The 17,598-nt window shown below is 35.7% G+C and overlaps 2 protein-coding genes across 14 annotated transcripts in view; one reads left to right on the top strand and one right to left on the bottom strand.

The window, feature by feature from the left end:
* fxyd6l (FXYD domain containing ion transport regulator 6 like) overlaps nucleotides 1–17,598 on the bottom strand; it is a 45,534-nt gene that overhangs the window by 19,428 nt on the left and 8,508 nt on the right.
* The window catches only part of si:dkey-56f14.7, a 51,198-nt gene that overhangs the window by 8,936 nt on the left and 24,664 nt on the right, over nucleotides 1–17,598 (top strand). For 2 of the 6 annotated variants that reach the window (XM_087287064.1, XM_087287062.1), the window contains exon 1: nucleotides 15,212–15,463. Coding sequence is in view for 4 of the 6 variants with exons in the window: in XM_087287059.1 (XP_087143185.1) it covers nucleotides 10,353–10,388 (36 nt within the window). In the remaining 2 variants the exon portion in view is untranslated. Of the gene's footprint in view, nucleotides 1–1,070; nucleotides 1,239–1,322; nucleotides 1,508–9,548; nucleotides 9,704–10,189; nucleotides 10,261–10,351; nucleotides 10,389–15,211; nucleotides 15,464–17,598 lie in introns of those variants that run through there. The other 4 variants (XM_087287060.1, XM_087287059.1, XM_087287061.1 and 1 more) reach the window with 4 other exon arrangements.

A 17,598-nucleotide genomic window follows, 5' to 3' on the forward strand; every position in this document is an offset into this window, starting at 1 on the left:
ATGTATTTTAGTATTAATGTTTAGTATTAATACATTTAAATTAGTGTTATATAGTGTCTTGATCTTATCATGAGCTGAGGGTGCAATTTTGTTCCTATAGGGAAACAAAATATATAATTGTACCTTTAAAGGTGCCAAATTGGTCCTTTACGGTACAATTTTGTATCCAAATGTGCTATAAAAGGTACAAAAATGTACCTTTCAAACCTAAATCTGGACATTTGTACCTTTATAGCCCATTTGGGTACAAAATTGTACCCTAAGGACCAATATGGGACCTTTAAAGGTACAATTTTATATTTTGTTTCCTCTAGGAACAAAATTGTACCCTCATTGTACCTTTTTTTCTGAGAGTGTATGCATATTGTGTTGGCCATGCCGCTGATGTATACCTTGTGCCTGTGCTTCGTTCCCAACAGAGGAAGTTACATGTGGGCATAGGGGGTAAATCGGTGCTATTACAGGCACATCCTTCACTGACATTGAGGAGAAACTGAGAATTCTTTATAATTTTCCTGAACCACTGAAGACATGGAATGTTTGACACTGTTTTTTTTTTTTTCTTTTATCTTTTTGATACCTTTCTGGACTTTGAATGAGACTGAATTGCTCTTGAAGCTCTAAATTGGCACACAGTGGCACAGTGTGTAGTGCTGTCGCCTCACAGCAAGAAGGTCGCTGGTTCGAGCAACGGCTTGGTCAGTGGCATTTCTATGTGGAGTTTACACGTTCTCCCTGTGTTCATGTGGGTTTCCTCTGGGTGCTCCAGTTTCCCCCCATAGTCCAAAGACAAGCACTATTGGTGAATTCCAACACGTGAGATTGTGGGAGAATGCTGCTTTATTCTATGCCACATTGAGTATGTTGAAACAGAGTGAAACTATGTAAAAAGATGTACATAGAATGAGCTTTAGTTATCTATGTACATAACATTAATATCTGAGATAAAAAGTAAATACAAATATATAATAAACTTACAGACAATGCTTCTACAGATCACAGGATGAGTGGATTGTAAGTGTCGTCTTGTAAGGTGTTCTTTTAAATGAGACAATTAACTGATTCTAACTGTCAGAATGTTTCTATGGCAACAACAATTTTAAAGAAGATAAATGATTAGACATTAACTTATGGATCCTAAATACTAATATTTACTAGATGATCCAGCACAGTAATTAATGAGGGAATGGTAATATTTTTGGTTGAAAGTATCAACAGGACACATTTAACAGGGCTAAGTATGAAAAAGAAGAAGCTATTTTGCACTAGTTTAAGTGTACTGTATATCCAAGCAGCTAAATAATGGCCTTTGTTTCTGACAGTGATGCACCTGTTCAAAGCTCCTTTATTTATTCAAGCTGCACACTTGAGTTGTGTTTTGTTTCCCGAATGGAGGAAGAGGTCAGTGTCGACAGTGTCTCGCTCCAGAAATAGGCTGTGACGTCACAGTGTGAAGTGAGCAGGTGTGCCCTTGTCAAACACCGGGTCATTGTTACAGCAGCCGTCTGTGAGTGTGTGTGAGTGTGTTTTATAATGTGTCACAGGTGAGGCTGCTGGAAATGACTTCCCATCTCATCCCAATGTCAAGGTCCACTGGCGTGAGACAGAGAGCAAAAAATAATCAAATCTGTTGCCACTTACGATTTACAAAACCACTCACCTATTGCAAAGGAGAAAAACAATGGATACAAAAAAAAACTGCTTAGATGACAGTAAAGCCTTATGGTAATGTGAAGCAGATATCAGACAAAGATCATGCTGTGTGAACATTTCCAGTGGCTAAATTTGTTTACATATACAACTATATTCTGAAATTAACATCAAGGCAATACTCTGATTAAGTATCTATCGAAACTCCGTTATTTAACTTCATCCAGCTAAAGTCATACTCAAAGTTAATAATCAAAATTAAAAAGCAAAAAAAAAAAAAAAAAAAAAAAAAAATCACAGATAATCAATGGGAGGAAGCTTGGAAAAATGCAATGTCCCTAAGTGTATGTAACAGAGTAAAAGCAATGCAACTGAAAATTCTACAATCACATCTCTCCCTCAAAGAGGCACAAGTTTAAAGAGGAGTTATCACCAATGCGTCTGAAATGTAAAACAGAGGAGGGAGACCTTTGTTTCTGGCTTTGCAGAGAAATGCAAAAGTTCAGGGCCATGATTCAACAAGAAATTATTGTCATTTTATCTATTAATATTGGTGACCCAAAGCATTTGCTGCTTGGGATATACGATGAGATTAATATGAACAAACATTGCACTCCTAAACTGGATAACGGACCAAACTCCTACAAAGACTTTATGGCACAGGGTAATACTTGAATATGTACCACTGGACTTCTTAACTTGTGTTTTACACGGTAAAGATGTTTTATTTCATGAGAGGTGGGATCCCTTTTTGTTACAAATGGGTTGAAACATAACCTCCATACTCGGAGGGTTGATTTAATGAGGTCAGATCTTGTGAAGGTTTGTGGCGCATGAATATGCATTATCTGTAGTTTTATTGCTCTTTTTTTAAACTATTATTATTATTAATCACATTAATATCACACAATTTTTTATCCCCCATTTTGTTCACTTGTTTGTTGTTGTTATATCCGTATTGCCTGAAAATTGAATACATAATTTTAAAATAATAATTATTTAAATAAAAACATTACTATTTTGCATTCTTTGTGCATTATAGATATTTACACATTAAATCACACCAAAACTGATAATTGATTGTATTTTGTAAAAGGTATATCCACTGGCGTCTGTTTGCCTGCTTAAATACCTATCTGCGCTAAAGCTTTTGTAAAATTAAAAATGAACAGATGGCGTTGTGTGGGGATGTAATGACTTATCAGCATACACACTATAACACGGGGGTTTTCAATCTTTTAAATGCTCTGGACCCCCGTGGTCATTCTTATGAGAAGAACTCCCTATATAAAAAAAAAATAATAATAATTATTAAATACAGAAGGCCTATATACATATACAGCGGTGTTTCTCAACCACATTGCTGGAGGACCACTAACCCTACAGGTTTTGGATGTCTCCTTTGTTTGTCACACCCATTACAATTCTTTTAGTCTTTGCTAATGTGTTTATGATAAGAATCAGGTGAGTTTGGTTAAAGAGATATGGAAATATGCTAAGCTGGTGGTCCTCTTGAACTGTGGTTGAAAAACACTGATATACAGCACCTAAATTATATAATGAAATATTATTAGCATTATTATTTATGTTTATTTGAATATTATTATTATTTTTTGTTCTAATGTTCACTCGTTTAAACAAAAAATTGGTTCATTTATTTATTTGAAACATATTTAATTATTTTTGTATTAATTATTTTCTAATAATTAACATGTATACATTTAAACCAGGCATTTATTTGTTTAATTTATTCTAAAAGACTTGTATTTATTGATACATCATTTTCTATCTCATTAACTAAATCATTTATTCATTTTTTTCCACTTGCGACCTCCTGGGAGCCTCCATTTGAAAAACCCCTGCTGTAACATGTAAAACATTAATGTTGAAAGCAATGTTCTAAAACAGATTGATGTAAACACTTGAATCGTAATATTGTCTTGTTTAGTATAAGGTAAATAATTTGATTGCTGATGCCCCTGTAAGCGCACCCACTCTCTGTCCTGCAGCAGGAGCTCAGACTGATGTAATGCTTCGGTTTTAAGGAGAGCAGAGGGACTCACATGTGCAGTGACCAGAAGTAAAAGAGTCTTATGTAAGCCAACTCTGAGATGCAGAGCAGACGCATTACTGCTCCATGGATGAACTCCCTAAAAACCTTTTCTGCTTTCCATGCCACTGAGCAGACGAGCAGATGATTTGTCGTTTACATGCAAGCACATTTTTTTCCCCAAAAATCCCTGGATTTTCCCACATGAAAACTGTTTGCCGTGGAAGAACCCATGTTTTGCTTAAGTAATAATTAATGAATAAGCACACACATTGAAAGCACGTTCAATCACCTTGTTTAACATTGAGAAAATGTCTTTCCTGTACACACACACAAAAAAATATTTTGCTGCTTGTTCAAACTAATCTCAATTGATCTGAAACACAATTCTTGAGATAACTTAAGCAACAACTTAATTGTTTTCGGTTCAATCCACTTAAATTTTATAAGTAAACTTGCAAAGAACCCTGCTTTTTACATTGCAAACACACACAGCAAAAATAAAACATAAAAAATCTAAACATGCAATAATATAAATCTAAACATCTGTGATAAGTGTGAATTTAAACTCGTAACAAAAAGACTTTAGATTAAAAGTAAATTAAAAGTGTGTGTGTGTGTATCATATACATAAGAAACATTATACATCTAAATGATATGTTTATTTTAAACCAAACCTGTGCTTTTATTATCGAGGATATATTAATTATGTATTTCATTGAACATAATTTAATATAAATCTTAACAACATTATTATTCAGATAAAAACCATACCATTACAACCGTATGAACCATAGTATTAATTAATTCCAACTCCAAGTCTGAAATTGCAACAACAAACAAAATAAATAAATAAGATGCTGGGCTTTAGGGCTCTAGGTGGTGTAACACTCAAACCCTTACAGTACAGAGTCTCTACAGAGAAAGTGCTGCCCGCATCCTTGCAAAACGTCTGAATTATTAAACAAATCCAGAAAACCTTAAAGTGACAAGAGACATTCAGAGGCCCAAAACAGCTGAGAAGCCAAAGTATAGAATGAATATTTCACAAAGCTCAATGCAATTACTTCATTGACCAAAAAAATCCTCAGCAACCCATGAGGAAGACCCACAAATCCACAGAGATAAAAGATAGAATTTCACAAGGATAAGTGTAACAGAATCCAGAATACCAAATAAGTTACTTTTTATCAGAAGTACTCAAAGCAAATATGAAAAATATAACACTAACAAATGAAGCACATAAAACAAAAACAGTCCACACTCTTAAATAATGGTGCAAATGTCACTTGGGTGGTACTTTATTTTTTTTCTTCAAAAAAGTACAGGTAGACATTAGTACCGTCAAGGTTCACTTTTTTACTTTGAAGGTACTGTGAGGTACATTTACAGGTATTTTGAGAGATTCTGGAAGCTGTCCTTTGTCTAATACTAGCTATATCTTTTTTTATAATTCTCTGGAACCTAATTAAAATTGAATGGCAAGCCTTTCTCTCTTTGTGTCGTGTCCTTTGGAAGCCCAAATACAGAAACAGAAGAAGCTTTGTATAAATAAATGGACGGCATTTTAGCTCTCTACTATAACATTACAGGACCTTTGGCCATGTCCCTTGTCTGCGCAGAGTGTGTGTGCGTGATAAATGCGCATAACCTAAAGGGTTAGTGATCTCAATAGCCTGGATGTATTTTATTGTAGTCCCCAAACTTTTGTTCGCTGTAGGCTTTTCATTCATTCATTTTCTTGTCGGCTTAGTCCCTTTATTAATCCTGGGTCACCACAGCGGAATGAACCGCCAACTTATCCAGCAAGTTTTTACACAGCGGATGCCCTTCCAGCCATAACCCATCGCTGGGAAACATCCACACACTTATTCACACAAACACTTATACACTAAGGACAATTAGCCTACCCAATTCACCTGTACCGCATGTCTTTGGACTGTAGGGGAAACCAGAGCACCTGGAGGAAACCCACGCGAAGGCAGGGAGAACATGCAAACTCCACACAGAAATGCCAACTGAGCCGAGGTTCAAACCAGTGACCTAGCGACCTTTTTGCTGTGAGGCGACAGCACTACCTTCGCTGTAGGCTTTGCTAAGCTAACTCCGTAAAAGCCAATGTCTCCCTTTGCATTGAACTTTGAGCATATTACATTCAGAGATGTTGTTTATACTCACTCGGCTACATTACAAATCAACTAAAGTTTAGAATATGTTATCGAAGTGGTCCACCCCTTTAAGCCTTTCTGTGATTTTTGTTTTGCAAGTTATTTATGCATTTCATGGGTTAGCATTATGCTGGGTTCACAGCAAATACAAATTAAGTATTCGCATGGGTGGCTTATATACTAAGTCAATGAAAATGTGTAGATGAGGCAAATTTCTGCCTCTAAGTATAAATGATATAGAATGCACCGCATGTTTGTCACAAAATTTGTCTCCATTGTATCTTCCTCAGATTTTTTTTTAAATGTCAATTTGTGCTGAAAATTTGTGAGGTAAAAAAAATCTCATGAGTAATCATGACTTTGCATAGATGCTGTGAACGAGGGTGCTGACAAGGGAATTGAGGATCCAAATGCAGAGTTTATTATGCTGAAATGGTCAGGCAAGCAACGGTCAAACACAGTATAACCAGTATAACAAGATTCAGAAAAGTCTGTAGCTGTGTCTCAAATGGCACACTATACACCATGCACTCATGCACTATGTACTTATGCACTTCAACACTCAACAGCATAGTGTATGTATGTTTGTCATCCTAAATGGAGCTCTAATGTTCTTTTACTAAGTGGAAACTCAAACGTTTCCCTGATGATGTTTGTCAGTTGCCAAATCATTGAAATAAACGACCAAACTATAGTTACTGCCATGAGTATAACCACATTCACCATCGGGAGGTGCTATAATCACTCTCGTAGGAGAATTTCGCTTTCACTATCCAAAATAAATAAAGTCATCCAACATAGCTCTGCCCCTTCCGCTACGTGAGCAAACCTGTGGTCGTTGAGTGCGTGAAGTTTCCAATATTCCACACTTCATTTTACTGGCTGAATGAGTGAATCCGGGTAATTAAAGTGCACTTATTATTTTTATAGTTTTCAGTGTGAACATACTACTTAAACTATTTATACTACAAAATGGTATAGAATAGTGCATAAGTATGCGATTTGGGATGCAGCTTGTGTGTTTGTGTGTCTTGTAATTAGTCCATGAGCAGCTTCAGCTGTGAATGTTTGCAATCAAACAGGATTAGGAACCGGTGTGTGTGTGCAGTGCATGATTGGACCTTGTAGTTTTATTGCTGGCAGATTTGTAGTTCTCCAGCGATCTGCATGGGTTAGATCGCTGGTGGCTGTGACAGTTTTATGTAAAAACAACTTCACAAAGCTACGGTTCAAATCACTGAAATTATACAATAGAAATAAATCAATGCAGTTGAAATCTGGCATGAAACAAGGATCCCTGCATTCTATTTCAATTTAGCAGCAAAGGAAGATCTCAATTGCTCTGAATCCATGAATGTTTACAGATAAGGTAATCTGGTAAAGCGCAAGAATACAACGTAAAGAAATCAGACGTAAATCAATATTTTGATACAAGTATGGTGGATCTTAAAGCAAACACAAAAAAAACTAACTACAGATTTTATGTGTGCTTGTGTGAGAGAGTTTCAGAATGTGAAGCACGGATAATTAGAGGCTTGCAGAATTTTAAAGATGTGAGACGGAGGTGGTCAGCGGTGCGCTATTTGGCAGATGTCAGCGTTCTTACATAAACCACCTTACATAATTCCTCTGTATTGTTCCTATTATGAGTTTTGAGAGTAACTCATTAGGAGGGCGAGTTGATTAATGCTGTGCAGTGGTGTTTCTGCGTCCTACATTCATCAAATGAGAGGTGACATCTTTCACAATGCATTTAACATTAGTCTGGTCAGGGGCTGCTGGAGGCTTTTAATGGCACAAGCCTCAGCACTAAAGCTGCTGCATATGAGGTTTTGCTCTGCAAATATTTCATCACATATCAAACCATTCAAAGGACTTAAGAGAAATTCATATTAATTAAAGCTGAATTTATACACTGCAAAAGAAAATGATCATTAAGTCATAAGAACATGTTTTTGTTAATCCTAATTTAATAATAAGTTCATTAAACATTACTAACTTTAAGTTATATACACAGTTATAAGTAAGTTTAAATGTATTTTAAAATTACCACAAATACATTGATTCAGTGAGTTAAATTGTTCTCTGATATCTAGAAAGAATGTGGCTTGGGTAAGTAAAATAAATGTCCAAAAATGTATATGGAACGGTCTGATTTGATTATAATATATCATAAATATTATTGAGCTCTGCTTTGATGCACAAGCAGCTCATGTCAGTACCTGACGCTTCACAGCATTATACTCTTAAATACACATACTTCAGTATGTCATGCTTCAATATATATTTTACCAAATTGAGTACATTATGACGAACATTTTTTTTTAACTAAAAAAGCTGTGACATTTATTTTAGCTAGAGATTTGCTCCTGGGTCATGTTGTAAATGAAATACAAACTAAATTATAATTATACTCAAGATCTACAAATGTATTTAAAATTAGATTTTGTGTGTTTAATGAATACGAAAACAGAGGGAGAATTTAATGTCAGTCTCTGCATCAATAATTAGTTTTATTAAATTTATTGGCATTCTTTTACTTTAATCCCAGTAGGAGCGGAGTGATATGACATGCATGAACATGCATTAAACACATATTCAACAGTTTATGTGTCTGTTGCATCCTTACAAACGTAGTTTGCAAATTTCACAATATACATGTAATAATACATAGTAATTAAACTAACCAAAGATACATTTAAACAGCCCTCATGGGTGGAAATGAATACATTTATTATCCTTATATCTAATTTTTCAAGTATTTAGCTTAATAAGTACAGTAGTCAACATTTGAAGTCGATCAAAAAAAGATTTATTTTTTTATTTGTCCTAAGACAAGAATAGGTGTTGATCAATAGATTTAGGACAACTTTGATGAAAGGTTTGATCCACTTGACATGTTGATAACTGATACAAGATAAACTAAAAAATAAGAGAAAGAATATCATTGTTGGGTGACACAGTGGCTCAGAGGTTAGCACAGTACAAAAGACATGCACTATAGGTGAATTGAAAAAAAAAAAACTAAAATTGGACGTAGTGTAGGAGTGCATGGGTGTTTTCCTAGACTGGGCCGCATAAAACATATGCCAGAATATTTGGCAGATGATTCCACTGTGGCAACCTCTGAAATAGAGACTAAGCCTAAGGAAAATGAATAAGTATGAGAATAAGTAAATGAATAAATAAATGACTATCGATGTTGTAATTTCACTAGGAAACATGGCCAAATAAACAGACCCTGGGGGGTGCATATTTATAATCCTATGTGCAACCTCACAATCAGTGTTTTGTTTCAGTTTTTTGTCTTTTTTTTATTTTAACCGGGATTATATACTCACTGTGAGCTTCCTCATTCTCATGTAAGTGCTGTATGTAAGTTCCATGGACTGAAGTCTTATTTTCCAACTATGCCTAGTTTTATCCTGATTTTTATTCCTTTACCTTTAGGTTAAAGTGACTCAAAGTTAATGTGATTCAACATTTAAAAAATAAATAAGAATACCAAGTCATTTTTACAATGTAGTTCATAGTACTTTAAATTAAACCTGCTATTAGGAGTATACGTTAAACTCTCATGTGGCCACTTGTACCATTGGTCATTTAAAAATATAACACAGCTTCCTGTGTGGATAAGTTCTGAAAAACAGAAACTGATTTTTTTTTTTTTTTTTTTTGAGGAACTGAATCCACAAAGTGCTGTGTTGCAGCACTGTAACAAGTAAAGAAAAGTAGTTCCCAGAGGCTCAGGAGGTTTCTGAACATTAAACATACAGACACTGTAAAAATTTGTCTGAAACTGTATGGCAGATACATCACAGCATATTGTAAATTGGTGAGTTTTATTTTCTCTCTTATTTTATTCTTGTTTTGCAAAATGTCAGACCTGTATATTATTCAGCATTCCCTCTTTTAAGAATGTACAATTTTGATGAGATGCTTCTTATTGGACATAATATTTTTAAAACCTTAAAAAGAACATATGTAGGATTACAGCATTTGCAGTATTTTGTAGACACTAACATTTGAAAGTTCATGGTCAGTACATTTTTTAAGCAACATTAAAGAGGACTACTGTTTTTAATATGTATGATGATAAAAAATATTTCTTGAGCAATAAATCCACATATTAGACTGAAGGATTGTGACAATTAAGACAACAGTATTGATGCTGAAAATTTAGCTAAATATGTTAAATGTAATTAAATATATGAATGCAGCCCTTCATGGAGAATAAAATAATCATGTTACAAACAAAATAATCTTTCCTTTTTGATATTTTAAAAAGTCTCATCATGTTTTCCGTCATTTCTCTTTTCAGATTAATAAATGGAGCTTCCAGCAAACAGAGGAATCATTCTCTGCTTATGAGGAACATTTACATAAGTTGTGGTTGGCTTTTTTTATTATTACTTTAGTGTCTTCCCCCCACATGATCAATGGTGAACCTACAGTACTGCTAAACAGATTTTGTGTTCCACAGAATGAAGTCAGTCAAATGTACTCAGAACAACATGAGGGTAAGAGTATGAGTTTTCAGTACTGTCATAATATTTAAAGTATTGTCAACTACAATATTTTATCCTAATTCATACGACAAATGCTTAATTCTATATTCAAATATGACCTACTGTACATTCTTGCAAGTCAAGGTTTTAAAGCTTTTGCAATGGTATAGCTGCACCCAAAAAAGAAAAGTTCCTCACATTTACTCACTCAAGTGATTCTAAACTTTTATGAGTTTCGGTCTACTGCTAAACAGAACAAAATATTCTGAAAAATTTTTGCCATAAAGCAGCCAAAACAAAAATTACCTTTTTTGATTAACTTTTGGATAAGTTTTTCAGTCTTAAGTCAAAAATTGTGCTCTTGCAAAATAATAATACATTTTGATTTCATGTGGACTTCCACTCCAAATCCACTGCTCAGAATTCTTTATACAAAACATTGTTATATCTTTACACATTATATTCACATTATATATTATATATAAAAAATGTCATCATCTGTATGGGTCATTTTGAGAGCCCATCATACCCTGCATTCACACACCAGTTTCAAGTTTACTCTGATTATTCACAGCTAAAGGACATGATCACTGATTACCTAGCTTATACATACACCATTCTCACACACACACACACACACACACACACACACACACACACACACACACACACACACACACACACACACACACACACACACACACACACACACACACACACACACACACACACACACACACACACACACACACACACACACACACACACACACAGCTGTGTCTTGTTAGTTTGTTGCTACAATTTAAAAACATTTTCCATGATTGCTTTGCCTGTATTTTTAATCTTTGGACTGTTAGTGCTTTTTACTTTTTATTCTTTGCCGCCCATCTCAACCCTTTGCCGGTTTTAATGGGCAAAGCAAATTAAACCCCACGTTGTAGAGTGAACGTTCACAGTGAGAGCTGCTGAATAACATTTCAAGATAATGCATTCAAATCCAGATAGATGCAGCTAGCTGATGCAGTTTTTAAACGATGCAGGTTTTAAATGCTCTGTTCTTGTAATGTGTTTTGTTTTGACTCTGGTCTGAGGTCCCAATCAACACTTTATGAATAAATATGTCTTGTTTTAGTCATAAAAAAGTGACATTATTAAAATACATCGTCATAATTTCAGTGTATTTGTACAAGTCGAGATTCGGACCATATACAGCACAGTTACCCTGTGCACACGCACGGTCCATTAGACTACATGAGATAGAGATTTATTTTCTGACCCTGACAGTTAAACGCAAGTTTGCCAGGTCTCGAAACGCTTCTGAAAATACCAATGCTTTAAATTGCTTGTGTCACGTGACCTGGTGTTTCAAAAACACTTTAGTCACATGACCTGGGGCCTGTTTCAGTAAGGAGGTTCAAACAACTCGGAGTTTAAACTTGAACTCTGAGTTGATTTACCGAGAGATTAAAAACTCAGATTTCAGAATAGCTGATCTGAGTTGGGTCAATCAACTTTGAGTAGACCAACTCAGAGTTAAGCGCGCACACCGTGACTATAAAAAGGCATTATCAATGGAGCGCAGATATTACGAGTGACCATGGCAACATCTTAAAAAAAGAGATAACCATTTCTTTCCCCAGCTGAACTTGATCTGCTCATGCAAAGTTATAGCAAATAGTGTATATATTTAAAAAGAAGCAACCATCAGTGAAACAGAGACAGTTAGCATGGGAAAACAGCTGCTCAAGTTAATGCGTAATTTTTAATTTAAAGTATTTAAACATTTAAGTATAATAAAATAAGTAATGTAATGTGTGACGTTTATACTTTTTTTCTAAACTTTTAAACACGTTTATCAGTTTTAATAGATTTAACAGTGCACTTGTGTGTCTGCCTTTTTATTGATCAAGTAATAGAGGTTGATATGACATTTAGAAGGTAAGCAGTGCTAAAAATAATTTTTAGACAGAATAATAATCCCATTAATCTAGTAATAGTACATGTCGAAGGTTAAGCTAAATATTTATGGAAAAAAGGACAAGCCTCGTACGTGACTTTGTTCTGTGTGACAAAAATGTAGGCAATAGCTGTGTTTCCATCAAAATACAGGCTATTACATAAATTTGTGCAAAACTGGAATAACGCCTAAAAGATGCGAATAAAGCAGCGTTTTATCCAACGAGTCAAAGAGAACACAATCGTCACTTCCTGATTAACTTGCGGCAAATATCAACAGTAAAAACAGAATTTACTGCGGTAGAACAAGCTGCGTCAATGATTTCTTGCGCCTCAGAAGACAATTGACACAATGAACACGTGGGGGCGTTTGAAGCCAGACGCAGAGACTTGACACGCTCCAGACGCTTGGAGGTAATTAATAAATACACTAATACTGAAACAGTTAAGGCATTTAAGAATGACTAAAACAACATTTAAGATGTTCTACAGTGTGCTCAGTCTGCTGGTTTGTCCATTTACACACATTTTCATCATCATCTCTAACAAACTTTTTTAAATGTACATACTGTAATTTGTTAAGTGCACTTCGTAGTTTATGCGCATCTTTTCTTATCCAATAAAAGTTTAACCTACTCAGTTATGCGCATGTTTTATTATGCATATTTTCAAAAGTTATGTGAATCATGACGTTTCCATCAATCATTTTTATAGGCATCTCCAAAATGAGCTCTAAAATAGGTGTGTGGAAATGTAAGGCTCAGGCGAGAAATACGCGTCATCTTTAAAAAAGGGGAGGAGACCGACAGAAACTAAAGAGAATAAAACCTGCTCCGGACCAGGTTAGATTTACAGAGTAAGTTACCACAGTAACTGACTCTGAGTTAAAGTTACCTTTCTTTCAGAAACAGGCTTGACTTACCCTGATTTCTTGAGTTTAACAAACCTGCCATTTTGAAACGGAAAACCCAGAGTTTCTCTCATTTCAGGGTTAAAATACTCTGAGTTTTTACTTAGGCCGTACTCACACTAGGTACAGTTGCCTCGAACCGGGCCAAAGCACGCTTGTCCCCCCTCCCGTCTCCCCCGACGGCCCGCGCTCACACCATATCGGGCCTCGGCACGCTTACGTCATCACTGCTGCTCTGTTCTGTGAGAAGCGCTCTCTATGGCAAGCCTTTTTAGCATTTAAATCTTTGTTCTGACTCCATAAATATATTTAGAGATATCTCTAATTATATTTTGACTAGTCATAATTATAATTCCACTACTCAGAATGACAATTAGAGATATGCTAGAGAGATGCTAAAACGGCTTGCCATACGCTCTCACCCAGTAGCACAGTGGAGAGTTCTCTAGTTATATCCTTTCAGTCGTTTGTTATGCATTGACATGCAGTCAAATATTTCGCCAAACAGTCCTTAGGGATGCGGTGACACGCAGTCAGATATTTCACCGGACAGATCCGCCACTTTTGGTGTTCATAAACAATCATTAAGCTCTCGTGCTGCAGGAATGAGGAGGTCTGCTGAAGGTGCGCAGCTGTCATGCTGTGAGGAGTTCTCGTCTTTAATAAACTATGGAAGTTTGCGATCACTGAACAGTAAGAATGATTAATAAATCCGAATGAAACAACCTCTTAAAAGTCACGTCTCGCTTTCAGTTTCGGGCTTTCAAAGCCCAAGTGTACCGCGCTCAGGCACACCTCTTCCAACCGGGCCAGGGCCGGCCAAGTGAACCGTGCTTTAGCCCGATTCAGCGCACTCACACTTCTTAAACAATCCGGGAAACGGGCCTGGGCACGGTACGGATGGCATAGTGTGAGTAGGCCCTTAACCTCCTTTCTGAAACAGGCCCCTGGGCATTTTGGATCATGCTCCTGTGTTTTGAAACACTTGCGCTTCAGGATCTCGCCACTGTGTCGAAACGTCAGTTTCTTGTCAGCCATCCCTACCGTTTTATAGGTTAAGCTCTTGGATTATCTCTGTGATTGTGTTTGCTGATTTGACCCCTGCCTGTCTGACAATTTTCTCCCTCTTCGCAAGACTTATGTTACTTTGTAAAAACAACAAATTATCATTTATATTCATGTTTTAGACCTCACTGCTTTTTGTTCTAATAGTAGCTCTTCTCCTTGATACCCCTCTGCTTTTACCACTGTTTGGGGGTAATGGATTAATGTTTAATGAAATTATATACAAATAAAACTGTTCTTTCGAAAAACCCAGAATGGCATTTAAGCGTACAGCTCATCCATTACCCGTTTACTAGCCTCTATTATAAACAAACCAATCTAAAATGGCTTGCCACACCCATGAATCACTGCATCTTCTCCCAGCTGAAGTGGCCTTGTCAGACTTGCTTACGTACTACATGATGTCAAGAAGGCCCAAGATGTGAAGCAGCGAAAAAATGAGTGAGAGGACGAGGCCGTACGGCTCTTACTGTTTAAGACTGGGGTAGACGAGTCCCGCCACCAGCCCAACAGGCCACACTGAGCCCGTTTCCATGACAACAGAATGCTAATGACTACACCCCTGGCTTTTTTTTCCCCCGGAGAGAGCGATGTCACTGAATCTAGACTCTTCCACACCTTTTTTCCCCTTACATTAACCCTTACACACTCAGAGCCATTTGTGTCTCACAGATCTCCTGATCGCACACAGATTGGATTTGATTTTGCTGGACTGATACTTGTTCCAGCCTTTATCTTTTGGTCCTGTCCTCCCATCCCCCCCATCCAACCTGCTTATGCTCTCCCTCTGTGATCTGCCCATGTGACCATAGCCAGCTGTTCATTGGCTGGCACCACAAGGGCATCCATCCAATCGGTGCTGCTTACTCATATAAACATAAGCAAAGCAGCATTCTTATGATTCAGAGCAGTCCCTTTCTTTCAGCAAGGAGTCAATGGGAAATACTACATTGGGTCCTACTACTTCATTTCTCATATCCACACGCAGACTGGATCTTTTTTTTTGAGAGAACTATTCTGGCTGTAGGAGCATTTGCTGTCGCCTGCATTATTTCACATCATTGCCACTGTGACCAGCCTACAGTATTGATGGTTCATTCCTTTCCGCTGGCACAAATGCAATTTTAGTATTAACACATGGACATGGCTGTGACATGTAAGTACTTTGCATTTAATCTTAACTGACTCCTCTCACACAGTTACCTGTGAACAATAGCAGTGGTGCTGTTATTGTAGTTACCATAAAAATTGCATGATGATACAGAATAGATCTAGCTGAAAGATTCATTTTTAAGTCATATTTGCATCACTATGAAGTATTGCACATCATTATAAATATGTCAGGTCTGAGCTTTAATTTTTCAAAATATATGCTTTTTTATTTTTTACATTATGGGCTTCAACTTCTCATTCACATTTTGTGGTCTATTAATAGCTTACCTTTTCAATAGCATTTTGCTTTGTGTGTCACTGGTGGAGGGAAATGCATTAATGCTTGATACTATTAAAAGCAGCTGTACACCAGTGACTAATAGTGTCGCCATATATTTTTTACCCTCTAGGAGGACTCATCTGTTTATCTGGACAGGCTGTGTAATGAAATAATTATGATACATGTGTGGTAGGGGGAAAAAATCTTGATTATTTCATCTCACTGTATACATTTTTAATATAATGCTACAAACCCTGTGGAAGCATGTTCCTCACATGGTATTTATTTTATAATTAGTAATAAAATAAGAATATAATAAGTATATCATTTAATAAAGAAATTTATTGTTGTCACTATGAGTAAAATACGTTTATACAATATCTGTATCGAATTTTTGCAAACATAATCTGAGCAATCACTTTTCACTTAACTTTATTTTTGATGCATTTCTCAAAACTGTTGACAAAAACATGAATGTTCCCAGATGCACTTTTTTAGTCTGCTTAGTTTTGCTTTATAAAATGCCCTCAGGATATTTACTACAGAAAAATACTCTTAGATTCTTAAATAAAATCAAAGCACAAACACTACAAAAGTGTCAATAATATAACAGGAAATAAATAAATGTAAAAAATTAATTAACAAATACATAAATAAAATAATAAATTACCAAATAGATAATAAAATCATAGATAAACAAATAAAATATTGTAAAATAAAATAAGAAATAAATAAAATAATATAATACATTAAAAAATTAAATAAATAAAAAAATTACTTTTTTTTTCTTTAATAAAATGAATAATTTTAATTGACATCACTTTGTGATTTTCCTTCTAAAGTTCTGATCAAAGTTTAAATTTCCTCACACTCTGAGCAACTATTTGTTATTGATGAGGAATAACTGACAAATTCTATGAGCATCAAACTCTTCCTAGAGACACATAGCCCAGCAGAGTTTATCTGCATTCACACCATGTTGTAATTACCATTAATTTCAAGAGGACAGGACATGATGTTCTACTCCGACCTGATCACATCCTCTGACAGGGATTATGCATTTCTATGGCATCAACATCAACCCCTAAACAAACAGCTAAACCTGAATATGCAGGTGGTACATGTAGGAGCTGGCAGAAAATTTACAGTTTGCAAGTTGTAATGAGGTTGTGAATGCTTTGCAGTTAGAATCTCATAATTACGATAATTCAAATATGGCATGAACACACCTTTTAGCTTCAACTCTTAATTAAATGCACCTGATCCAGCTAATCAGATGCTTCTGGCTTACATAAAAACCAGGTGTGTTGGAGCAGGGTTTTAACTAAACTCTGCTGAACTGCGGCTATCTGTGGAATTATTATGTTTTGACCATTATGGGGATATTTGTAAGAACTCATGCCTTCACTAATCCTGATACATTTAATTATTGCGTTTTAATTTAAGAATTGTTCTCCAGCTGTGCTATCATTATCAAATATATTTAAAATTTTGGGATAAATGGCTAAAACGAATAAATTGAAAGCATTAAGGCATGTTGTACACACCACCAGGGAGTAATGTATACTTATTGGTACTATGAAGTCATCCATGGGCTTTTTTGATGGTGGTGCTCTAACGTTATTTGTAAATGGTGCGTCTGGAAAAATCTTTAGGAAATGTGATCAGAATGTATTTTTATCAACAGTAAAACAAGGATATTTGTACTTCTAAACTGACACAAAAGTTGCCTTAAAACATTTAAAAGCAGCTGATGGAAAGTGTGTTATTATACAGCTGAGCTCTGTGGATTTAATCAACCATGTAATAGATCAATCAATGATATGAACAACCAGCAATTATACAAGCAGTATGCAAAT

The sequence above is a fragment of the Danio rerio genome, chromosome 16, assembly GCF_052040795.2.
Source record: "Danio rerio strain M-AB ecotype USA chromosome 16, GRCz13ab, whole genome shotgun sequence".
NCBI lineage: Eukaryota > Metazoa > Chordata > Actinopteri > Cypriniformes > Danionidae > Danio > Danio rerio.